Consider the following 27,070-nt stretch of genomic DNA (forward strand, 5'->3'; position numbering starts at 1 on the left):
GGGCCATGTTTGGACACCCCTGTTGAAAGCAGTGTGTAAGCAGGAGAATTGCCAATTAAAAAGTAGTTGACCTCTAACAGTCTCTTTATATATTAGTTTTCATCTATTAACTACATAGGTCCCAATATGCCGTGGGTTTTGTATTTTCTTTTTTTATTTATTTCCCCTCCCCTCTTAACAACCTTGTGTTGCTGAATGACAATAGCCACTGCAACCAGGCAAATTTGACACAGATTATGTTTTCTGTCAGGTTGGTTTAGAAGAGTGGCACAGGGCTATCTGCCAAACAAACATACAGTTTCCCAGCTGAGAAACACATAATTGGCGAACCTCAGCCGTGCAGGGGTTCTGTAAACTGCAGTTATCGGAATTTTGGTCCGTGTAGACTAATTGCTGATTTTTCAGAGTGCACAGTCAGTAAAACCATGGTTATTGATATTTTGATGATTCACATCATGCAGCCAGGCTGTGGTGCTTTTTGTATTCTCTTTCAAGACCAGCTATAATGAGATACGATTAGGAAGATCTAAAAGAAAAAGCTTAGAGCGTCCTCTGAGTACTTATCCATCAATCGATCTTCCTAGCAGGATAATAGGCAGAGATCGCTGGTCTAGACTGCAGTTGCAGAATGCTCCAACTCAACTTAAGATATTATGCACTGTATCCTTGTATGTACATCCTAGAAGAATGGATGGTGTTACCTCGTTTATCATGGATTCCTCTGCCAACCAACACTTTATAATCTTGACTTGGGTGGATTCAGGGCAACCACTCCATACAAATAAGATGTTGCAGCCGTAATGTTTTCCAACGAGCCCTTTTTTAAACATCTGGTATTTTGTGCTTCAGGAAATGGAAAAATCCTTGGAACCAAAAGCCACTAAGCCACGATCCCGAAATGCTGCCGTGGAGAGGAGACTCCGCCGTGCCCAGGACAGGTCGCGCACACAGCCTGTAACCACGGAGGAAGTGGTGATTGCTACCACGTAAGTACTGGGTTTGTTGAATTTTTGCATGTCTGAGTAAATACTGGGTTTTAGAAGTGCTAGGTCAAGACTAGAGACTGGTGTGTATATAGGGCACTGCCCAGTTGATCTACAGTGTTCAGTGTGTCTAGAATGCATGGATACAATAATTACAAACCATAGAAGTGTAATGAAATGGCCTGACTTAAAACACTGCAAAGAATAATCATTAATTTAGAACATGGTGAATTTAAATTATAGAAGCTACAGTTTTAATGTTATTAGTGTCATTTAAAATGATCTGCAGTAAAGGCTTAATTATGACTGAGTTGGGTTCTACAAATCTTCAATGAAAAGCCCTAAAATATGTGTAGGTACTACTCTGTTATATTGCCACGCGTTGAACAAACTCCTTTTTATCACGTCTTTGCTTAGAAATTAACATTAAATCTCTTGCATTATGTTTTTTTTTTTATAATAAAATATTCACATTTTTTTCTTTAAGTGCAATAAAAATCACAACACTAAACAAATAAAATACCATTATGACATTGAATACAGCTGTTATGTAATATTTTACATAATTGATTAAGGATAATTTAAGTTTTATTTTAGGTTCTGTAGGAGCATGGGTGACTGATACCAGTCTGTAGCTCTTGACTTGTTTGTGTTATGTATTTAATCTTAGAATTTTGTATACAGTAAAAATCTCTTCCACCACTAGTTATTAAGCAGTTGCCACCAGTTATTAATATTAAGATCCTTTTCTAGATTTTAGGTGGTGATCGCAAAAAACATAATTTTAAATTTCATCAGTTGTGGTGCTTTTGACAGAGGTAATTTGTCGTCCTATTTAGGAATCTGTCTTCTTTCTTTTGATTCTGTTGCTTTACTTATTCTTAGACTGTCTGAATGCTTATTGCACCTTAAGAGAAAAACCCACTGCAGTTAATGTTACTTGGCTTTGTATCTGCTTTTTAACATGTTATTTTTACTTTTTATTTCTCTCTTCTTTTTATCCTTTTTGCTATTTTCCCTTATTACACCGTTAAAGCGAGCCAAGCACGGCTTCGCAATCTGTGACCACTGTGACCACACACACTGTAACACCAAGAGTCCCTAGCCGTACTGTAACTAAGAGCTCTGTGCATCGTATCAGGTATTAATGGGAGTTGCCTGCATGGAAAGAGACAACCTGAGGTGGCAGATGCCTCCCGTAATTGTCTAAAATAACCTTTAACTGTTGTCGTCAGTGTTTCATAAATAAGTTTGTCCTGCAGAAGCATGACCTTAGACCTATTATTATTATTCCCTCTGGCACTAAACAGGTCTTAGCTACTTGATAAATACTAACCAATGTTATGTTGTGTGGTTAACCGTTTCTGTCTTAATATTTTTGTCTGTTTTTATTTTGGGTTTTTTCTTGCTTGTTTCTGGAATTTCTTTGTCGAAGATCCCAAGAGCATTTTAGCATGGTCATACTTATAGATGAAGCATTTAAAGCGGCACTGTCACTGTTGGGGGACTTTGCAGAATACCCAAAGTCTCCAAGACGGTGACATCACAGATGGGGATCCAGTGGCCAGGCGGGCAGGTCCCCCACAGGCAAGGCCATCTTGATTTGGCTGGGTTCTCTTCGGAGCTGACATACAGCATCGAGGTCTATTGAGAGTGATCCTCCATAGATCAGCCAATTCCCTGCAGCCGTCACTTGTTACTTGGACTCGTCCCTGAGTCTTAGAAAGTCAGGCGTAGAACAAATACCGAGACAAAGTAGTCCCTACTTTGTCTCCATATTTCTCTTGACTGGGTTGGAATTTCAGTGAAATTCAACTCTGTCATCGGTATTTCAGAAAGATTCTCTTTATGAAATACTATTTTTTCATTTTTTTTCAGGGGAGTGGAGCGGTGGGTGACCGTGCCGCTTTAATGAGTTCCAATATTTTACTGTTAATATATACATCGTTTTAGACTGGCACGTACACATGGCGAATCTACTTGCGTAATCAACGCTGCTAACAAGTTAATGCAAGGACATGGTGTTCAGTACTGTGAATATAGTTGTGTACAATTTCAAGGAAATAAATTAAAACCTTCTCAGTTGCTGTGACATGAAGGGGCATGTCCGCATTCTATGATGTTTAATTTGAATGTTTCCAGATCTTCACTGTATACTGCAAATGTTTTGTGTCTTAAGCAGCCTGTGACATTTGTGTTGTATGTTTTTTTTTTTTTCCTTGCATACTTTTTACTTTGACTAGGAGGAAATAGTCTACCAGTAATATTCACTAAAGGGTGAATGAGTTCAGACTTGTTTTTGATTTTGCATGTTTTAGAATAGTAAAAAGGGATAAACCAATGTCCATATCTGCGTGGAGGATTTTTGCCAGCGTAGTTTCGCTAGCCTTTGTGAAGTAATGCTGTAAATGTGTGGGGACATCCCCTGTCTTAATTGATCGGCAGCAGTGTGCATGGTTGTGTTGAGTTTGAATATTTATTATGGGCTTCCATCTTGAAAATAAACCCATATTTTAAGTGTGTGTGTGTGTGTGTGTGTGTGTGTGTGTGTGTGTGTGTGTAGTTTAAATTCTAGATTGTGCTTCTCCTTGTTTTGATACAGCAGATGGGGAGTGGGGGGGGGGGGATTTATATACAACTGTTGTACCAAATAAAATGGAGAAATATATATTATAAATCTGTGTGCATGTGTCCTAAAAAGCCCTATACAGTAAAAAGTACTTTTTTAATATTGGAGTATGAGAATTCCCTTGAAAGACAAAAATATCCCGCAGCATTGCGCAATGAATAGATTGAGATGTCTAAATGTATGACAGGAGCCAAGAACATTTCTAAGGAATCTGGTTTCCCGATGGCTGCACATGGATGCTTTTCCAGTCGTGGGGAAATTTATGTGAACTGATGACCAACATGTCCAATCGTTGAGTCTTGTCTCACTGCAGAATGCTGCTTTATAATAAAAAAAAATAAAAAAAATTGTGTGCTCTACAGTAAAGAGAAATGCATTATAAAAGGTTAAATATCATTCTCTTTAAATGAAGCTCACTGGAATTGTATTACTCGCAGATATAAATTAATATAGTATGGTTGTAACCTGCCATCTGTTTGACACCACTAACTTTCAGTGTTGGGGGATGACATGCATAGCCCCTGTCGCCTCAATATTCAAACTGGTCGATATTTTGTATTTCAGCATGTTTTGTGTAAGTTCCGCTGCATGGTTTTTGTACGTGAAATCTTTTATTTCCAATGTCTACAGTTTCAAACTCTGCAATTTTTGTTTTAATAATTTGGAAAAAATGTTTTTTTGCCTGTTTTGTATCTGTTAGTTTGCAGGCTTCTGCACACCAAAAAGCTATTGCCATGGAAGAACAAGTGGCTAAAGAAACCAATGAACAGGCTGATCCCGAAGAACCGGATACCTGCTCCCTCTCGTTGGCTGAGAAGATGGCCTTATTCAATAAGCTTTCACAACCTGTCACAAAAGAGGTGTCCACTAGGAATAAAATGGATGTCAGACAGCGCCGAATGAATGCACGCTACCAAACTCAGCCAGTAACATTTGTAGAAGTAGAGCAGGTATGTCTTAATTTGCACTGATTTTTCTGGTCTATATTGACCAAATGGCCCATTTATTTATTTTTATACCTATTGTGAGCAAAAGTTTTCCTTGACTGCAACTTCTGCAGTACTTTTTGATGTAAAGCTTGAATAGTAGGGAGTATACAGCCATTATGCAGTAAATACATCCCAAGAGTAAAAAAGTAATTTACATGACGTACAAAATATAGTACAAATGCACTAAAAAGGTCAGTTAAGGAATGCAAACAAAGCTAAAAATGTATATATCTAAAGAGGCCAGTTTGTTAGGCTTGGGTCCTTGAGTTAAACAGCTTGAATTTGATTGCAGGTAACATGGCACACCCTTGAGAACCACTGCTTCCAGTAAAGTCTTTATGGCAAGAACACCAGCTCCGAGGGAGCTTGCCTTCTATAATAAGGCAATAGAAGGAAAATTTAGAGATCCAATTGCCAGGAAAGAGAGGAGCAAAGGCATGCATTTCATTTCCAGAGTTAAAAACAGGCAGCAATGGTTCAATCAGGAAGCAGAGGGTCAGGAATCTGAGAGTTAAACTTTCAATAGGTAGTTAAGGAAAAGTCAGATGAGACTGGCTTCTGGTGACAGGGCTGCAGAATAAGAGAACAGACTCTGCCTGCCTGGGATCTATAGGCTGAGACTGAGTAAGCTTGCATGTACTTCTCAAGGAGGTCCCTATCTGCCTCTGGGACGCACGCTAACCAGCTTCAATTGGGGAGATAACATGAAATCTTGAGTGTGTTGCCCTGGTATTACATTTCACAGGAATGCCACCGACTGAAATGTGTCCGTTTCAATTAAAGGGTCAATATGACCCATTTTGTTTCCAGTCCTAGAACAGATTACCAGTGATGTGTGCTATATTAAAATTAATGTAAAGTTAAAAGTTGCCATTTTGTTTATCTTTTCTCTTTTGTGAAGCAATTTTTATCACTTGTTACGTTTTGTGTGTTTTCTTCTTTGTTTTTTTTTTTTTTTCTTCTGCTAGTTTGTTGTGTGTTTATTGAGTTCTTTGCTTAACGGAGGATGAAAGCTTGTTAACAAATCTATTGAGTCTGGATAGTCTAGAAGATTGCTGTATTTTTTTTTTTTTTTTTTATACAACACTTCTTATGGAACAGTCTTCCTCCAGGCAGGAAGCTAACTAAGTATACATTTAAATGATGGATCTTGTTTTCCAGACACATTCTGTTTAATGTAAGAGCTACTTAAGTGGCTGCAAATGTCTGCTTTAAAAAATAAAATAAAAATTTCTATTAAATATTGAACAGAAACCTTGCCATATTTATATTTCTATGGCGTTCATACTTATAGGAGATATGAGTAGTGCATGTACTGTTCATATATTAGTGGTTTATGAAAGTGTTATTTTAATAATAAAATTTATTTAAATAGAAGGAAGGAAGGCTGAGACATTTTAAACCTTTTAGTGACGTTGACACAAGATAACCCTTGAATAGCTTGCTATAATACTGGTGCAGACTGACGTGTGTATATGATATTAGAATGCAAGTTAATTCTATCAGATTTCAAAAAACCCCATGGCACATATAACTCTTGGTAACTTTTTCCAGATTTTTGTGAAACCGTGTATTGCTAATAACGCATTTAAAATAATTGAGATAAATACGTATATTGACTGCTAAATAGTCTTATGTTGTAATGTCTCTGAGCTGCAGATCAAACGGTTACAAAGCATATTTTGCTTCCACTAAAATATTTCAATGTATTATTGCACATCATGATTTTGTGATGTTTTTCCCCTTTTCCATCAGTTTAAAAGCAATGGTGAAAAGATTGCTCCGTTATCTCAGAGTGTTGTCTCTACTGTCGCAACTCTAACCTCCCGTCCATCACCGATGTCCCCAGGGAACATGAATATCACAAAGTCATCATCAATTTACGATGAAAAAGTCACCAGCCTCTCCAGCCCTTCTACAATGATGCACACTTCGTCGTCGGCCACAGGAAACACTTCAGAAAGAAGCCTGTTGCTGTCAGATTCCTGGAGTCCGTCTCCAAAAGAAAAAACAGACGAAAAAAAATTGAGGAAGCCAGTGGTAGAAGAGAGTAGAATTTCTGTAACAGAAGACAGCAACTTCAGCAAATTCAGCCCTGTCCTCAAGGAATCCACCCATCCTGTGCTTTATGCAGCAAAAGAGGTTGATCCTTTTGAGGACCAGAATTCACCCAGGCAAGCTCCCACAAGTAGTGCCGTAGAGGTGTTCAGCCCCCAAACACTGTTGGATCCTGTTCTGCATGGAGAATTCCAAGTGGCTGAAAGTGCCCTGCAGGTAGATCGTGAAGAAATACAACCTCCTAAGAAAAGCTCACACACAGAATCCAGCATGCGAAGAGCAAAAGATCTCACAGGTAAGGAGCGACTTTATTAACGTTCGAGATATTTAATAAGAAACTTTGTTGATTTTTTTTTTTTTGGTTTCTTTTTTTTTTTTTTTTTTGGTCTTTCTTTCGATATACACCAGTTCTTTATTGCAGTTTAGAAGAGAAAATGTAGCTTTGCCAGTGCCGGTATATGCCGTTTATAAGGATTTGGATCATATTCTATTCCAGAGCCAGGTGGTGAAAATAGTCTTGCATTTCTCCAGATGTTTTAATTCTATAACTCGTATATCAAGCTTTTCCAGAATGTCCTTTTGAGCTTTACCTCCTAGAAGGATTGTAATGAAAAATGTGGTGATCTCTGCTTGCTGGGTAAATGTAAATATATTGTATGTTGAATTGAACTACTGAAAAATACATTTTGTTTTGGAATGTTAATCATTTGCAGGGAACGTACAAGTTATGTACAGTAAGCTCGTTTTAGCAGTCAATTTCTGAATATAAATATATATTTAGAGCACTGAACAGTCAATGTGTATTGCTTATTTTTTATTTATTTTTTATTCTGATTGCAGACACTATACTCCTATAAAATTATTTTAACACTTTATTGTGTAAACCATAAATCCTAGTCTGTACATGTATATACTGCACCTAATCACACTATTTAAATACATATGGTCATGCATTTTCTGTTTGTAAACATTACTGTTTGTACGTACTGCAATGTGCACATGACACATTTGTCTAAGGCTGGAGTTATGTCTAGTGAAAAACTCATGCTTTGCACTGTTGTCCAAAAGTGTTTAATTTTTTTAACACAGTTCTGACTCTGGTCACATGATTCTTTGCTCCACCCCCTGGTCTCAGATATGCTGATGGTTCTGGTGCATCAACTAATTATTGTGACTTTTATAGCCCCAACATACCTGCAGCATTTTCAAATATTATAGAGATTGAAATGTAATAATAGAAATGTAACACTTTGCTTAATGTAGTGGTTCTGGTGTCTATTGCCTGTTCCTGCAGGGTTTTTCATGTAAACAGTTACATTGCTGCCTAGTAACCCTTCTAGTGGCCGTCACTCAGATGGGCACTAGAGGTGCTTCCTATCTCAGTGTGCAGAACCTACGTTAAGCGTCTCCACCCTCTGCATGGAGGTGCTGAATGTAGTTTAAAAGGGATACTATGCACTATAACCACTACCCTTTAATACAGTGGTCATGGTGCTAGGAGTGTATGATGCTATTCCTCAATTCTATTGAACTATTTCCTTGAAACTGTGCCTCTTTGCACCAGAATAAAATGTATCTTCCACATCATATGTCTGCAGCTGTCCAACCTTGGATGGCTTTAGACAGGTAATATGTATTTTCAGAACAGGGGGTGGTATCCAATCCAAAGACTTTGTGCCATTACCAACACACTGAACTGTAACACATATATAATGCTAAGTTTCCTTTTAAACACTTCCCCTGGAAAACGTCCTAGTGCAGGAGTAAGCAACCTTCAGCACTCAAGATGTTGTGTACTACATTTCCCATTAAAGGGACACTGTAGGCACCCAGACCACTTCAGCTAATTGAAGTGGTCTGGGTGCTGTGACCCTTTTGCACTTAGTGCTGCAATGTACATTGCAGTTCCAGAGAACTGCAATGTTTACATTGCAGCTCTAAGTCTGACCTCAGTGACTGTCTTCCAGACAGCCACTAGAGGGCTTCCGGAATCCAAACTGACTTTTGGTCCGTTATCTGACGCTGGAAGTCCTCACGGACCTCCAGCATCAGAATTTCCCCATAGGAAAGCATTGAATAGTCAAAACTATATTAAAGCTGCACTGTCACAGTCAGGGGGACTTTGCCAGAATTCAATTACATTTCTGCTTGTGGTCTGGCGGCTGTGGGGGGGCAGGTAAAAGTGAAATTACTTACCTGGATCGGTCCCTCGTGGGCGCCATCATCTTGATTGCGCTTGTCCTCTGGAAATGCCAGGAGCCAACATCACTGCTGTACTCTCGTGCATGCGCGAGAGTACAGCATTGAGGTCTATGCAGGATCTTGCAACACTGCGGGGTACTCATAGACACTGACAATTCCCTGCAGCTAAGAAATGAAAATCATGGCGGCTCCAGTTCTTGACACACAGGCTCCACCTCGTGTCAGGCGGAGGAGAAATAGAGACACAGGTCGCCGCTCCTCCTCTTCATTACGTTGGCCGGTGGGCGAGACTGATCCCGCCGGCCGTGGAGACCTAATGCGCATGCGCAGCTAAGCCGCGCATGCGCAGCAAAGCCGCGCATGCGCATTAGAGCTCTCAATAGAAAAGCATTGAAAATGCTTTCTTATGGGGAATTGAGCGACGCTGGAGGTCCTCACACGGTGTGAGGACGTCCAGCGCCGCTCTAGCACAGGTGTTCTGTGCGATGGACCAGGAAGTGCCCTCTAGTGGCTATCTAGTAGACAGCCACAAGAGGTGGAGTTAACCGTGCAAGGTAATTATTGCAGTTTATAAAAAAAAAAAAAAAAAAAACTGCAATAATTACACTTGCAGGGTTAAGGGTAGTGGGAGTTGGCACCCAGACCACTCCAATGGGCAGAAGTGGTCTGCGTGCCTGGAGTGTTCTTTTAAACTATGTTTTAAATGCTATATCTACAAATTGCACGTGTTTTGGCTTTATGTCTGTCACATGCTGAGAATCACTATTTCAATCTCCACTCTGCCTTTTTGTAAACATTGCTAAATCCGCTCCATCTTCTGATGCTACAGTTTGTATAGCAGTCAGCTGGCCAGTTCCAAGGCTTACTGTGTTTAGATCATTAGGCAGCGAACTTAATATAAGCAATTAGTATGTAATCCTTCCAAAAAAAGTAATATTATGTGTAAATTGAAACATGTATTGCTATAAAAGAACTTGAAATGGGATATTAATCTTTTTTTTGTGAAGCTGTCCCTTTAAGACCTTGCCGGCATATTTTCATATGTTTACAAAGCCTTTCTAGAATATTATATTCAACTGGTTGTTCTAGATTGTCCTTATAAGACATGTTTTACTGTTCTAGAGATTCCCTTGTGTGTGTCAAGTTTTGATGGCACCTGTCCGGTTTCGAGTTTTTCATGTCAATTCAGCAAAAAGTAACTGTTAAACTCCCGTGTTGTGCAAATGACCAACTCTGCTGGCTAAATTTTAGACACTCTGCTTCCTCACCTCTTCCAAACTGGATTTCTGCATTTCAGAGGCTGAGACATTAGAGCCATATTACCTATAATGTGGTGAACTCACAGCTGTTCCATAGTTTTAGTTTTTGCTGAGGCGCAGAACGAAGGTTCTGCCGGTAATAAAATAACGGCTAGCACAATGTATAGAGGAGCTGTAGGTTAAAGTGACTCCATGACAGCCATGTGCAGGTATCCAGTGTCCTACTTCCAACATCCCTGCTTATCTGGAACACAGGCCAAAATAAAAATGGAAAATTAAAGTGCATAAAAACTTGTGTATGTGCGTCCACATTAACTGCTCTTTAGCAACATGTGGCTGGTATGATGGCTTCAGTTGGCCACTGTACCCGAAAAAAATAGGCCACTCCTTCTCTTAGCCCCAAACGTGGGAAGTGTGAACTTATTCTGTCTAGGTGCCACTTAACATAACGTCCAAAAGGGAGCTTGTGCATAGTGAAAAGGGAACCAGACGGAAGATAAATACAAGGACACTGTAGCCATTATAACTATTCATCTCATTAAATTGGTTTCTAGTGACTGAAGTCTCCTGGCACTGTCCCTTCGTTTAGTGTTTAACCATTTTCAAGCAGTTTAACACTAAGGCTCCCTCGCCACCCACAGCTCGTCCCCTCTGAAGGCATGGCTAAGGCAGAGATTCCACATTTAATGCTAGCCATACCCATTCATATCAATGGGAGCTTTGATTGGCTGAGAACGATAAGCTCACATCAGCCTCTCAGCCTAAAGTGTGATTAGTCCATGCAGCATAGAAGGGGATGGGTTCCTGGGGACTCTCTTAGAGTATTAAAACATTAAAACGTGTTTTAACACTGAATGGAAGGATAGGATCAGGGGACCCCAAACACTGTGCAAACAATGTCCCTTTAAATCTATATTTGAAGGAAATGATGCAATAGGAATCAGGATTACTGGTTGATCCAGCACGCAGAAACAGTATCACACCTAGGTCGATGGATAACGTCTCACTGGACCTTAGAGTGGCCGGATAGAACATACCCAAGAACAGTCAAAATACTTGCCAAAGTCAGGGATACAGAATGAGACACAAAGATGAGGGAAAGCCAAAAGTCAAGGATAGTCAAAATGAAGCCAAAGTAAAAAAAACAAAATAATATGATCAGGAACACACTCTCAGATAACCAGCAAAGGGAAACCACGACAGGGCACTGATCAAAAAATAATTTGGGTTTAAATAACCCTCCTAAAGCTGTAATTGGCTGTATGCAGCCTCTGACCCCATTTATTTAATATTGTTCTGTTATTTATATTGAAACTAAATATGTATTCTGTATCCAGTATTGTACGTAAAAAATGTCATCTATATAATGTTACTCTTGGTATGTGTAGATATAAAATAGCTTATTACACAATATATACACAAATTAATATGGAGTCTGATCACTGGTAAAATTAGTTGATGAAATCGGTAAATATTTTTGGGTACTATAGCTTTAGAGTTCCTGTATTGTTCTAAATAATGCGTAGTCTGATACTGCTGTCAATGCAAGAGTTCTCTGATCTGGTTGCTTTAAACTTTTCAGTAACTTTTTATATGGAATGTACTGTGAACCAGACCTGCTTTACATGTTCAGGCTTATGGCTGGTGGTTTTGTGTATTTAGCTAATCGTTTGACAATCCTTATATACAACTTAGTCTGGCAGTGCATCATGGGACATGTAGTTTCAGAGTGCAAGGTCTAGAATGTCAGGCATTTAGCACAGGATTAATGTTTGTGTTGGTCCTGGTGTAGGGATCGAGCAGACCATCTTCCTGACATTATGTCCTGTATATTTACACTCAATATATTGTCTGTTTTAGTCTCATACATGCTCGCATTTCTCGTTCACTGTTAATTGTTGGCATTCCTGTGGTTCTTTGTGATTTGTCTTCCCTCCTTTCAGCTATTATTTACTGGGGGGGAAAACACCAAATTTAAATAAATAGTTGAACAATTAATATCAACTTGAAATCCATTTGGGGTGAAGTTTGATAGAAGATCTGAGAATTCTTTAGTTCAGTTGTTTTCTCAATGTTTTGGTCCAACTTGTCAATATTCATTTAGTGCTTAATTGTGGATTACCCCCGTGATGTGGGACTAAAACTCCCATCATTATCTGCCAGCCTTACATTTTAAGGGAGTTGTAGAAAAACTTAATCTGGGAGGAGTGATGTTACACCCCTGATTTAGACACACTATAAAATTAAGGGGTACAAGTATTCTAGTACTTGAGCTTGCTGACATACAATTCCTATAATCCTCAGCCTGCACTGTGGTGTAAAACTCCCCAGCTGGGTTCACAGAGCTTGCCCTTCCCAGTCAGCAATACCAATAAATGGAAACAGATGTTTTTGGTAACTGCAGATTATGTAAGAAGGGTTAAAGTAGGCTGCTGCCTGCCATGTGACTGCTCACTAATGCTGAGCCTCTCTCTTCACTATAAGCAGAGTTTGCTGAGCCGGCCTCTGAACTCCTTGGGAACATCTCACCATTGCCCGTTTCTCACACTCCGCCTGCAGCATCCGACAGAGTACATCCATTGGAACAGACTGCGGACAGATTCTCCGAAAAAACAGCTGAGATCTCCTCTGACCTAGACTTCAAATCCAACGAGGATCAAGATCTGTCTGGCAAAGCCATGTCAATCAGAGACAGGTACTAAATGTTACTGATCTGCTGATTAAAAAGTATCTCTTAAATGTTTGCTGCTGTGATCCAGGTGGTAGACTGATAATCACGCAACCTTCAAAAGTTTTTATAGATTTGCATCATGTACTAAAAACACATGATCTGTGTATGAGTTGATGTGAAGATGTCGTGTCTGGGAGTATGAATATTTACACAATGTATATCAGATTTATAAGAGATGTATGTAGGTTTGTATGAAATAATCTCTAAGGTGTTACCTGCAGTTGATTGTCTTCTAAGATATATATTTTTAAAAAGCTGTGCTGAAATTTCTTCAATACTGCCCCATTTCCTCTCTTCTGGCCAGAATGTATGCAGTATGAGCTTTCTTTGTGTGTTTTGCAGTGTGAACAGTTTTCTTAATTGAATCTGTTGTGTAACTGAACCGGGATGAGATATATTTTGGCACAGCCGCAGTCCTGCCAGGAATGAGCCTGGCATATTATTATCCACAACCAAAGTGCTCAGTGGAAATCAGAAAAAAAGCTTAAATTATTTGTAATAATGAGCGTATTTTATTTATTTATTATTTTTTTCCATTTGCAATAGATTAATCCCTTTTGATTTGGTTCTTCTTTTTATATACATATATTTTTCTCTCTTGTGGTGGGGAAAAAAGAAAAACACAAACTTTAAAATGCCTGGCTGTGGTTTATTGTTCAAGGTTTTTCATCTCAAGTCATGACCACAAATATATCTTATTATCCACGGTTACATTTTTAAACCCACTGAAGTGATACAGCAAGTTTGTCTCTTTTAGCACAGAATGACAGAGAATTAAACTATGAAATGTAAGTAACCTCTAAATGGAACAAGTCTTTATTTCACACTCCATCACAAGTGTCCGAAAGTTTAACTCATTGTTACAGTCCTGATCTTTCATCTTTGTTGCTTGTTGTGGTGTATTTCTGTTTCAAAGGGACATATACAATTTGTATAACTTAAAAAAAACAAACAAAAAAAAAAACTTGCATTAATGAATTTAAAAGTTCTTTTACACCATTTAGTTGCCACTAGTGGGCGCTACTATGCATTAATTATGTAATCCTGTAAGATCACTTTAATCACACAGAAATATATGTTTTTAAATTAATAATTTGTAAGCTTTATGGTTACAAGTGGTGAATTATGCTATATTTTAGAAGCTAGGTGTTTTTTCATATTATGTGCTGCATTTTTACAGAATCATCTGATTTATTGGAGACTGTACTCTTAATGTATTATTTTTGGAGAGGGAGCTATGTTGGTGTGTTGTATCAGATCACAACATAGTTCAATCAGGGCTTGGCAATTAATATTTACAGCCCATTTTAAGAAAAACTGAGGGAAAATATAAAATATAATAGCATGGAGAAAATCACTGTGATCTTTTGCAATCTAAACTGTCAAATAGGAATCCTGTCGGTCCAACTTGACCATCCAGTGTAATGGCAGCAGTAAATCTCTTAGAATGAATCTCTTCCATTTTAAAAATGCTGATATTGGAAGAAGGCATTAAATGGTTTTAGCTTGAAAACGGGACAAACTCTGCTGCCTTTCTTTGGGACCAAGAGAAGATTGCTCATGGATCCCGGCACCTGCCATGGAATTTCTTGTATAGCGTTTTTGTTGTAAATTCATTATCGTTCGTTTTGAGACATCATCAGTTTCTGAGGCGGAGATATCTGTACTGGAACAGAAATTAATTCCAAACGGTACCCCTTAACAGTTTGCAGAACCCAGACATTCCAAGTTAGCAATAGCCAATATATGAGAGAAAAGTCAGCCCCCCACGCTTTGACGGGACAAAAGTTCTTGCTGGGAACTGCATCACGTATTCGTTGTGAGGCCCAATGTCGTTCACACGATTGGAAGAATGGAGTGGGCTTGTATTCCAGGGCAGATAATAGTGCAGAGGAGGAGCCTCGGCTCGGTCCGTTAAACCACGGGCACCAGCTCCATGTTTGACCCCTCAAAATTCTTGGATGAGAACACCATTTAAATGGAGCTCTGCGCCTTGTCCAAGGTGGTAAGTCTTCACGATATTCCTTAAATCTTTCACAAAAGATTTGACAAACAAGACTTTAGTGGCCTACCCAGGCTCATTAATTGCCATGTTGACCAATTTAGGTTCAACTTTCAAAAGGATTGCCTTTCAACGCTTCGTATACAGGACTGTGTTAGTTACCCAAGATGAAGATTATGCATTGGAGCCAGCCTATCGCCTCTTTTGTTTGTACTCCTTACCCTATAGTCTTTAAAGTGTCTCGAGGTAACTTCTTTTTCTTCCTTTTGGCAGATAGCTTATTTAAATAGTACATAGTTGATGTGCCCACTCCTGTCAGTGTACACAGTGATCGAAGTAGAGTTTTGAACAGATCTTCCCGTCCCAGACATCTTTCCCGGAATGTTACACAAACATTCAGTGCTTATACACCCCTTCAATGTATGTATACAGTTCACAGCAGCTTTTGAATAGTGGCCGCAGTGTAAATGAGGTCAGGTTTTAAACAAGCCTGTAAAAATATTTAACAAAAGGTAGCTCCATGCTGCTGTCAGCTCCATCCCCTGTGGGGGAGGGGGAGATTTTCCAAAGGGGTGCTGGTATTGAGCACTTTTTGTCTATTTAGTAAATTTACTTTGTCTTGTAAGGCCATTTGCACTGATGAAGCGTTGAACCCTGAAACATTTGCTGTACTTTTTTTTTTTTTTTTAAATATATATATATATATATATATATATATATATATATATATATATATATATATATATATTCTATATATCCTTCAAATAAATCCCTATTGCAGCACTTTGTGCATCCACATATCGCTGCTCTCAGGTTTTTTCCTGTCTGTTGCATTCAGCTGTTGAATAGTTAACGTAGTGAATGCTTTATCCAGAGATCACCGATATGCTGATAAGTCCTTTTTAGGATCAAAAATATCTAGCTACAAGTCATATTCACCCCATAGTATAAAAGCAATCGCACAAATATAACTCTGCCAGATCTGACAGTGCAGACATCGCTTGGAATGTCCAGCAAATCCTTCAATGTTTCAAATAATCTTATACCCCACAATGTTCAAAATGACACCCGGTTTTATGAATCACCCTGAAAAGTATGTAGCCTGATATAGTGCATTTAGCTGGTTGCTAGATTCCGTTTGCATCTTCGGATCAGTATACTACCCAACTTAATACCCGTTTTTTTCTGACCTAAGAAGGATAAAAGACTGGGTCGGTCTTGCTGAGAATAAAACATGCGACTTGTGAGATACTACAGCCCACTGGAGTCCTTTCCTGAGTTAAAGGGAAACGTTAGTTTATTTATTTATTTTTTTTTTAAATTACAGACTCGTGATATATTAAAAATCAAGGAAACTGTTTAAATGTCATTTATTGTCCCCAATGTAAGTTTGTCTTGGCGTTGTCTAATGATGGTGACATGGTCTCTGTGACGGATTGTAGTAAAGATCCCTGCTTACACAATGTAACATTTTCTTCCTTCTTAGGTTGGCCTTGTTAAAGAAGAGCGGGGAAGAGGACTGGAGAAACAGACTTAACAAAAAGCAGGAGTACAGCAAAGTGTCAGTCATTGAGCGCAGCACACGCACTCAGCTGCTGGAAATTGAGCAGTCGCTGAAAAAGAAGGTAATGACAGCCATATTTGGAAGAAGCTTTGTTTTACTTGCTCCTGTGCTGGAAGATGTCACAGTCATGCCTGATTATCGCTAATTGCTACTGAATCCTAAAGCGTAGGATTCCAATGCTTAACTCTAACCACATGAGAGAATATTACACTTAACGTTTACATGGGAGGAAGGCATTCGCTCCTGAACAAACGAAATGTTCTGTGCACCCTTGTTTGATAGCAAATTGACCCCTCCAATCCCATTGTGAAATGCTTGCTTTGTGTGAAAATGCTTTGCAGCCACTTCATTTCTTGGCATTGGAGACTATATTATTTTGTTTTTTTAAATGTGCAGCAGCCTCTAATGGAAGTGGCTCTGCTGTATGCTGAAGTGGCTCTTAGAGGGTACTTGCTTCCTAATTTCCTTCAATAGTTCAAATCTGAATGTTAGAGAGACAGTTTTGATTGAACATGTAATGTTTCTTTTTTTCATTGTTGACATGTTCTCATGTGGCTGACCATCATATCCTATACATATTTTGTGTACCTCTCCCTTTTACATGTTCTGTTACGTTTGAAATGGAATGTTCAGATTCCCAGCGAGCTGGGAAAAGCTACTTTCCCATTGATGTCTCATTTCTCGCTGCGTACCTCCCGGCATCAGTAGGTATGACGTGGAAGGCACGTGTTAACCGGTTATACATGCGTGGTGAAGTGACATGCAGCTGTGCCAGCTAGCCTTCCAGAGTTTCATTCACACTCGAACCTCTTCATGGCTGTTAATGAACATGCAGAAATACTGTTCTAGCCTTGTGAGTCCACTAGTTCAGTCTGTGTGACTGGGATCAGTATTGCCTTTCTGAATGCAGATCTAGGCAGGAGTATGTTGCTTTAGCATGCAGTGTCATAGAGGTGTATGGAAGGAAGTACAATATAAATTGTAGCACGTAATTGAGGCATTCTCATCAGCACAGTAGATAATCTCCTGTGCTCTTGGCTTGTTTTGAATTGTATTCTGTTTTCCACTGGTGCGTTTAAGTGAGGCAATTTTATCAACCTCTTCATTTTAAAAGGGCACTTTATCTCAGATCAATGCCTTGTGTATAAATCGTGCTATAAAAATGTGGGCACCATTCCATATATCTATCTGTTTGGCTAAGAGTTCCAGCCTGGCAATAACAATGTCTGTCATTGGCATTTATTTTCTCACATAGCCCATCCCCTCTTTAGCAATCCTGATAATAGGGGGGGCTACACTTGTTGTGTTACCAAGAGCCATCTTGTCTGTGTTGATAGACTCCAAACACTTGGAGTGGGTTAATCTAGCCCTTTCAACTTGTTCTTGGCTTCCAGGTTGTGTGAATCACCCTTGCTTATGTGGGTGTGTAGTTTTCCCCCATCATCAAGGTGCATGAAGATACTGTGCTATGGGTGCCAAACCACTTAGGAATTGTCTGTCAGAAAGCAGGAGACCATGTCCCTAGAATTAAAGAACTATAACAATCCAGCAATCATGGGTATTCTGTGTACCTGCTTAACTACATACCATGAACAGGCCATGCGCTACATATATATCTGCTCAAGTAAGTGTTATGCACAGCTGATCACCTACATCTCAGCCTGGCCATCTAAAAACAGTATATATAAACCTGTTCTATAAAACCGAAACCACATGGAATTTTTGAAAGTTCCGTGTAATTTTCCATGTCCCAACAGTATCTCTGTACATAGTTCTGTAACTGTATTAGTTTCATTTTAATATAGTTTCAAAATACCCAAACATTCTATTTGATACAAAAGCAGCTTTCTTTTTAGGTTTCTAAAAACTTGGGGGGGGGGGGGGGGTGAGGGGGGCAGGAGGGGAGAACCCAGTACAGCTTCTTGTACTGGGTTCTCACCCCCCCGCCCCCCCCCCCCCCCTTCACTTACCATCTTAGAAATGTGTTCCCCGATTTCAAGTTTATTGATTTTAAACTCTAGTTACCTCACTGAACCTTTGCAGGGTTCATGTAATGGGTTCCAGCCCTCTCTCTTTAAATCTAATCTATGCTTTCTAGGTATATGTTTAATGTGACCATATGAAGTCAAAGTACAGCTCACTGCCACATGCTGCAGTCTATTAATTTGCTTGATGTTGAAAAGTGGAGGTTTATTAGTTTAACAGACCCTCTTTAAAGACAAGGTCATGTCAAGGTCATGCCTTTGATCCTCCGAACATCATAAAAACTGATTAAAGGGAGAAAAGGTTGTCTTGTCTTAAGCCAAGAAAAATGACCTTTGACATAACATCTCCTGTGGGTCAGGGCTCGTTTTGCTCCACCAACCTTCAAGTTGTCCTTTCTGGATCCAGATCCTTTTCACAAATAGCCATCGTTAGCAATTCCTCAGTCTGTGCAAAATCTGGCTCACGCAGAGAAGATACATTTATTTGGCTTGCCTGTTTGCAACTGTATAAAATATGTGCAATATGGCCGTAGGAAATGAAAGAGCCCCTCTGCAATTTTTTTCAAATTTAGTAATTGATGGAGTGTGTGCAATTCCAAGTTTTGTATTTTGGGGGGGGATTTGCAGATTTACCTTTTTTACGTTAATCATCATGGCAGTATGCTCTTTACAAATGTACAGTCTCTCCTGCTGCTTTATTGAACGAACTGCCAGAAGTTTGTCTTTATTGACAAAGCGCATATCCTTCAATCACGCTGCATACTCTGCTACTCTTCCTAAAAGCGACCCAACTAAGGCCCCAAGTTGTCTCCTTATTCCATGACTGCTCTGATGTCCAAGATACTGATACATGTTCCCATCTCCGTGTTTTAGATATATCATAGGCTGCCCTAGCTGGTTTTGCGAGACGGAGTAGATCACATTCACTGAGACAACTTTAAACTGATTTGTGAATGTCAGTGTCTTCCTGTTACATTATCCTGGATGTCAAATTTGAGTTCAAAAGACAGTTTAATCTTGTATTCCTGTATAATGTCATTACGTATTTCAATCACTAAATGGTGTGTTCAGTAAGGTTTTTACTGTAGTATCATCCTTTATTTGTTGATCAGCTGATTATGACGCTTGGGATGTTTAAAAATGGTGCTAAAATAGAGCAGTCTCTATGGAAACAAAGTCAACTAGCAGGTACATTCCATTAGTGACTGAGAATCCCAATCTGGAGGGTAAAATGGATAGACACTGACCGTCAAAGGGTAAATAAAGTAATACACTATTCCCTTATCTAGCAATGTCCAGTTTATTAGAATCCCAAGCTGGAGGGTTAAAAAGCCAGATTGTGGGTAGCGAATGGGTATTGTATCCAGCCTATTGGCTGACCCATAGTAACTGCAGGCAGGATCCCCCTGCAGATCGCGGTGGGGGGCATGCCTGGCCACCCAGGCACTCCCCCTGTGGCCAATTACCGCGATCTGCAGGAGGTGATCACAGTGACAGCCAGTCACTGTGATCACTGATCCTGTGTGTCAGCCTGTGATGTAAAATCACTGGCTGACACTGTCTCTGCCCCTCTCCTCCCCTCTTAACCCCTTAAAGTAAAAAAATTATAAAAAATAAAGTTAAAAATAAAATATACTTAGATCATTTATATATATATATATATATATATATATATATATATATATACGCACACATTTACACATACACGAAGTGTATTTTAATATTTATATATATAATTATATATATATATTAATATCAAAATACACGTAGAAGGATATTGATTAAATATATACATAATTATAACTTAGCCGACTATTACCGCATGAAAAAAATCCCTAGAGGTTTTCGGATCAAGAACGTTCCAACTATTGGAAGAAACAACCCTGAAGTGTGTCGGAAGTGGATTGGTATACTAAACAAGTGTTCCCTGGACCTGATGCTGGTGGTGATCGAAGAGGTAGGTCGTGAATTAAAAATTACTAAATTCAAAATTTCAAATTATGAAGTATTGCATACAACCACAATAACAGCACCCAACTGTGATACATTGATACAGAAACTAACGGAAGATCTGAAACAATATAAAAACGATTTGGTTAGGTTCAAAAGAGAAAAACTTACCAAAGTACAAGCTGATTACTCAGAGCACAGAGTATACAGGTGGCTATCAGGAGACAACACCAGACCCGCATATAGAACCTACAAGCCTAGAATTAGAAAACCAATTGCATCTACAGTCGACTTTACTTCGGGAGAGTCGGCCTCTGATTCTGATTATAAGGATTCGCAAAGAGAGGGGGCTTACTCTAACACCACAGCATCATATAACACGTCTTTTTTAGAACCGGGACTTGGTCTGGTGAGAGAAACCGCAAGTGGGAACCACCAAGGCACAGAGCGCCCTCCAAACATCAAAATTACACCAGGAGGGGACAGAAAGGGAAAAGGCACTGGACACAGGGGACGACCGCCAAGGAGACGCTAGTTAACCCTATTATCAATCTATCCACCAGGAACCTTACCACTACAGAAATTATGCTACTAAATAAAGGACTTTCATTTGTTCCGACTGCTAATATTAATAAATTCCAATGGGAAATTGAGCAATTTCAATTTAACAGAAAGCTCCGTTTAGCAGACTTCTTCAAAAGTTCTAATCAACAACACCAAAGTGAGGAGAACAGTGAAAAGTTCAAAATGAGAAGCACCTTTGACCCCTCCAATCTAAACCCTACATTAAAAACGTTCTCACAAATGTTAAAATTTGATACTATGAAAGTTACAACTACCCGGAACCAAAAACATCAGAATTTATCTAAAGACGAAAGAGAAGCCTTAAATAGCCTGGCTAAAGACATGTCCATTACCATACGTCCAGCGGACAAGGGAGGTGCAATAGTCATCCAACAATATGACGACTATAAGGAGGAAATCCTTAAACAACTAAAAGATACCAGAGTCTATGAATATACGCAAATAGATCCCACCTTCGAATTTAGTAAAGTTGTCCAACAGACGCTGCAAAGAGGCTTAGAAGCAGGTTTCCTCACCACTACGGAATATGAATATTTGTTTGAAACCCACCCTCGGTGCCCGATCATATATACAGTGCCTAAGGTTCATAAAAATCTGGAGTGCCCACCAGGACGTCCGATTGTATCGGCGATCGGGGGACTATTAGAACCCATAGGGAAATGGTTAGACGCAAAATTTAAAAAACCAGTAATGTCATTACCTACCTATGTCAAGGACTCTGCGCAAGTCATAGCAGCCTTAAACTCTATAGAACTCCCCCCACAAGGAGTCTACTTAGCAGCCATCGACGTAAGCAGTTTATACACCATAATTCCCCACGAGGAGGGAATCCAGGCGATGCGCCAAGTACTAACACAGTACCAAGAACGCATAGAGCCCCCGATTGAATATATACTTGAATTATTGGAACTATGCCTCACACTTAATTATTTTCGATTCGAAAAAGCATTCTATATACAAATATCCGGAACATCGATGGGTGCCCCTATGGCACCCATGTATGCCAATGCATATATGCATGCATACGAACAGACACACATACTTCAAAAATATGGTCATTATATCTTGAAATACCTAAGATACATCGATGACGTGCTCATCATATGGACAGGAGATGAACAAAGCCTCCATGATATGATAGGGTCATTGAATCAACTGGACTCACCAGTAAGACTTACCCATCAAATTAACAACCAACAAATTGACTTCTTGGATCTTCGAATTTTCATAGAAGATAACAAGCTGGGGTATACTTTATTTGCCAAGGAAACTGACCGCAATACGCTACTACACGCCAGCAGTCACCATCCATCCAACCTTATAAAATCTTTACCGGTATCTCAGTTTATGAGAATACTGAGGAATAACTCTGATTCTACAAAAGCAGCAAACCAGGTACAAGAAATGTTTGAAAAGTTTGCACAACGTGGATACCCAAGACAACTGCTGGAATGTGCATATTCAAAAGCACTGAAAAATTACACAGACGGTCCTGAAATCAAAAATAACCAAAATAGAATGATTTTCCCTCAAACGTTCCATTCACTATCGGGAGTGATGTCCCAGAAAATAAGACACAATTGGGAGGTTCTCAAAAAAGATAAAACACTACCGACGATATTTCAAAACACCCCTATGATTAGTTATAGGAGAAATAGGAACCTAAGAGACTATCTGGTTCATACGGATATATCTATGGCGCAACAGTCTGTTCAAAACCCAGGCTGCTATCGTTGTCTGAAATGCATGGCTTGCAATAGTATGACCCCGGGCAAAGTGTTTTACCACCCTCGATCAGGCAAAGAATACAAGATAAGGCAAAGGATCACGTGTACCACTACACATGTAATATATCGTATCATCTGCCCATGTGGACTCATGTATATCGGTAAAACGTCTAATGACCTCAGGGAGCGCATGAGGGGACACAGATCCACTATCAGGACTGCGTTATCTAGTGGCATAGCAACCACACCCATAGCCAAACATTTTTTGGAAGCAGGACACACACTGCCCACATTGAAATTCATGGGCATTGAACATGTTCCGGCCCCGAACAGGGGGGGTGACAGAGATGTCTTACTTCTTCAAAGAGAAGCCTTCTGGATCTTTACATTAGGAACTTTGTCCCCGGGGGGACTTAATGAAATTAACCCACTCAGTTGCTTCACCCCGAAAAGATAAAGAAGAGCACAGTAATTGATACATTGATATATTTGTACTAAAGGTTAAAGAAAAATCATAACGGGTGATTTATCCATGAGACTTTTTTCAACTATATATTATCCATAGTATTATTTTTTCTAGAATATGTTGGCTGATGGTGGCTCCTGCTAGACTCTATAGACTGTATGGCCGTAAACCTGTATACATAGTAACCTGGCGGGGCATTCAAACATACTTTGAAGTTTTGTTAAAATGTTTCGTTCTATATTGGGAATTCCAATGTATACGCAGCCACCGTATGTTAGTGTTAAAAATGTAGCAAATGTAAAATATTGTCTAACACGGTTTAACAAATTTGTTAAAATATTCAAAAAGATCCTTAAACTCTTAGCCATTTTAAGGTGGCCTTGGTACTTCTTATTTCTTATCCTTGAATTTTAAAATATGTCTGCGAGCGCAGATTATTAGATGTTTGGCCGTAACCACAATCACTGTCAGGCCTTTTTTTACTTTAGGCACTCAAGGGGTTAATCCCTACTTTCAAAGTTGAACAATCTTTTTCACGTTTGCACAGCCTCTCTTTCATATAATCTACTCTCCAATCAAATCACCTGTAATGCATATTTAAATCACTGTTTTCCTGCCTTTCATTGTCTTGAAAAAAGTCCCACGAGGACTGAAACGTCGACTTGTATGTCTTTTGAAATTTTGGCACAATAAATTGTTTATATCCTTAAGAAGACCTTTGAGTGCACTCTTTCCATTTGAATATATTGAAGGCTGAGGCAGCACCGAGGCAAGCACAAGACCGGTACATTGAGTGCGGGATACTTGCAGTTTGTATTAATTATAATTATATATATATATTATAATAAAAAAATATGTAAATACGTAAAAAAAATAAAAATAAAAAAAATAATTAAATATATATGTGTGTAATTTCGTTCTAACTGTATTTTGATATTAATATATATATATATATATATATATATATATATATATATATATATATATAGATATAGATATCAAAATACACGTAGAACAAAATAATATATATATGTATATACCTAAGTATATACGTATACATCACTATATGTATACCTATATATAAATAAAAATAGTAAAAAAATTATATACATATATATACACACGTGTATATATAATAATTTTACATATATATTTATGTAATAATTTTACATAATTAGGTCCTTTTATTAATTACAATTAGCGGGACCTGCCTGACCACCCATGCCGAAAGTATAGGGAATTTAATTTGCTAGCACTATATTTAACCCTATAACTTTCCAAGACACTATAAAACCTGTACATGGGGGGTACTGTTTTACTCGGGAGACATCGCTGAATACAAATATTTGTGTTTCAAAACCGTAAAATTTATTACAACAATGATATCGTCAGGGAAAGTGAAATTTATTGCATTTTTCGCATCAAACGGCACTTACACTGACGATATTTTTGCTGTCATACTTTTTACTGTTTTGAAACACAAATATTTGTGTTCAGCAAAGTCTCCTGAGTATAACAGTACCCCTCATGTACAGATTTTATGGTGTTTTCAAAAGTTACAGAGTCAAATATAAGGCTTGCGTTTCAGTTTTTTCACAATGAAATTCGCCAGATTGGTTACGTTGACTTTCAGACCGTATAGTAGCCCAGAAATAAGAATTACCTCCATAATGGCATACCATTTGCAAAAGTAGACAACCCAAGGTATTGCAAATGGGGTATGTTCAGTCTTTTTTAGTAGCCACTTAGTCACAAACACTGGCCAAAATTGGCTTTCAAATTAGTTTTTTGCATTTTTCACACACAAACAAATATTAACGTTAACTTTGGCTAGTGTTTGTGACCAAGTGGCTACTAAAAAAGACTGGACATACCCCATTTGCAATACCTTGGGTTGTCTACTTTTGCAAATGGTATGCCATCATGGGGGTCATTTTCATTCCTGGGCTACCATACAGTCTCAAAGGCAACGTAACCAAACTGGCAAATTTCAATGTGGAAAAAACTGAAAAGTGTAACATGCTATATTTGACCCTGTAACTTCCCAAAACACCATAAAACCTGTACATAGGGGGTACTGTTTTACACGTGAGACATCGCTGAATACAAATATGTGTATTTTATTGCAGTGAAAGCAAACAGTATTATGACATTCACAGTTGGAATGTCACATAGAACTAAGAAAATTTTAAAAAATCATATTTTCTCTCATTTTTTTATATTTTATTCATATTACGTTATGTTCCATACCTAAATATTTGATTTTAAATGAAAGCCCTGTTTCCCCTGAACAAAATGATATATAATAAGTGTGGGTGCATTTAATATGAAAGAGGTAAATTATTGTTGAACAGACATATAGTCAAAATCTGTGGTTTGTTTACATTTTTTTTGGTTCACAACTTATACATTTGGCTGCGGTCTTAAGGGGTTAATCACATACAGGAGGCTCTTGCAGGGTCTAGCAAGCTACTAACATTGCAGGGGGTAAGAAAATATAAATTAAACAGAACTTGCAATAAAGGAAGGATAAAGTTTAGATGACTCTTTACAGGAAGTGTTTAGGAAGGCTGTGCAAGTCACATGCAGGGAGGTGATACTAGGGTTCATGAACAAAGTAATTTAACTCCTAGATGGCAGAATTGGGCAGTGAGGCTGCAGGGACATGTTCTATACACCAAAACTGCTTCATTAAGGTAAAGTTGTTTTGGTGACTATAGTGTCCCTTTAAATCAACAAAATGAAGACCTAATGCGCTCAAATAAAGGATGAAAACAAACAACATCACAAACTGCCTGACGCGCGTTTCTGTGCTAATAGTGGGCTTTTGTCTGGGGCTGTTGGTTGTAGTATCTGTAGTCAAATAGGCAGCCTGGGGTTTCATGCAACACAAGGTTGTCATATCTCTTTAGAAACTTACAAGAATGCTAAAAAGCGTTTTAGAGCTTTTCAAGAGCTATTTTGTCTGAAGTATTGGCAGAACGCATTGCAATCATCTAATAGCCCAGATAAGTGTGATAGTTTAATTCCGTTACACAGTTGTTAGAATGTTGCCTAAATGATTAGGGTGATGGCGTGCCTGTAAAACCTGTCCTTTTCAGTGATGTGTAGGTTACGAATTTGCTACTAGAGAGGCTCTGAACATCGTGCTGAACATCTCGTGAGATTGTTTTAGAATACAGGCAGGCGTACAAAAAGGTTATACCACTAAGAATCACTCTTGGACAAGACTTGTGCAGGATCAACGCACTATACTTTCCACACTTTCTATTCAACGTCTGTGGCATCATCCTGTTTGTTTTAACCTTTAGGAAGAAGCAGGTGTTAAAGATGATTATGTCCAGTCTAATCGGCTATGGGTAAGCCGGTCTGAACGATATCTGCTTGGAAAATGCATTTGTAATATGGCCTCTTGTGCTGGTCTTCTGTGCAGCGTTAAAATTGTTGCATTTGTGTCTTTATAGAAGCAGTTTGTTTTGTTTCACCTTTCCTTAATCCAGCTGTAAGGGACACTGCCATTCATTATATCTTAAATCGCAGCCTTAACTTCTGCTCACTTTTTAAAAAAAATGTTTTAAATAAATATAATTTGAAGAATATCATAAAATGTTAACTTGATGGGAAAAGAAAAAAGGATTTCCTTTAATTGTGGGCTCTTGAGTATTTCGCTCTTTCGCTATACTGAGAAACCCATGAACCTTATCTAAATAATAGGCCAATTAAATCCTGTAGTGTTTTGTAAGTAGACCAATTGGGCTTAAGCACTAATGTATTATATCGGTTATGAGCCCCTTTTGGCTTAACAATCTCTTTAAACCATTTGTATACCTGTCTACGGTGCTCAGATCTAGCTTTAACCGTGAGCAGTAAGACCGATTTGAGGAGATATTTTTGGGGGGTAGGCTTGGGTTTCCCCATAAGGAGCTACTCTTGGCAGCAA

The 27,070-nt window shown here is 38.7% G+C and overlaps 1 protein-coding gene across 1 annotated transcript in view; it reads left to right on the forward strand.

The window, feature by feature from the left end:
* SVIL (supervillin) overlaps positions 1-27,070 on the forward strand; it is a 107,254-nt gene that overhangs the window by 41,735 nt on the left and 38,449 nt on the right. The window contains exons 12-18 of the mRNA XM_063452600.1: positions 850-986; positions 2,020-2,124; positions 4,313-4,562; positions 6,357-6,954; positions 12,605-12,815; positions 16,340-16,478; positions 26,442-26,489. Coding sequence (XP_063308670.1) covers positions 850-986; positions 2,020-2,124; positions 4,313-4,562; positions 6,357-6,954; positions 12,605-12,815; positions 16,340-16,478; positions 26,442-26,489 — 1,488 coding nt within the window. The remainder of the gene's footprint in view (positions 1-849; positions 987-2,019; positions 2,125-4,312; positions 4,563-6,356; positions 6,955-12,604; positions 12,816-16,339; positions 16,479-26,441; positions 26,490-27,070) is intronic.

This window comes from Pelobates fuscus, chromosome 4 (genome assembly GCF_036172605.1).
Source record: "Pelobates fuscus isolate aPelFus1 chromosome 4, aPelFus1.pri, whole genome shotgun sequence".
Classification (NCBI taxonomy): Eukaryota; Metazoa; Chordata; class Amphibia; order Anura; family Pelobatidae; genus Pelobates; species Pelobates fuscus.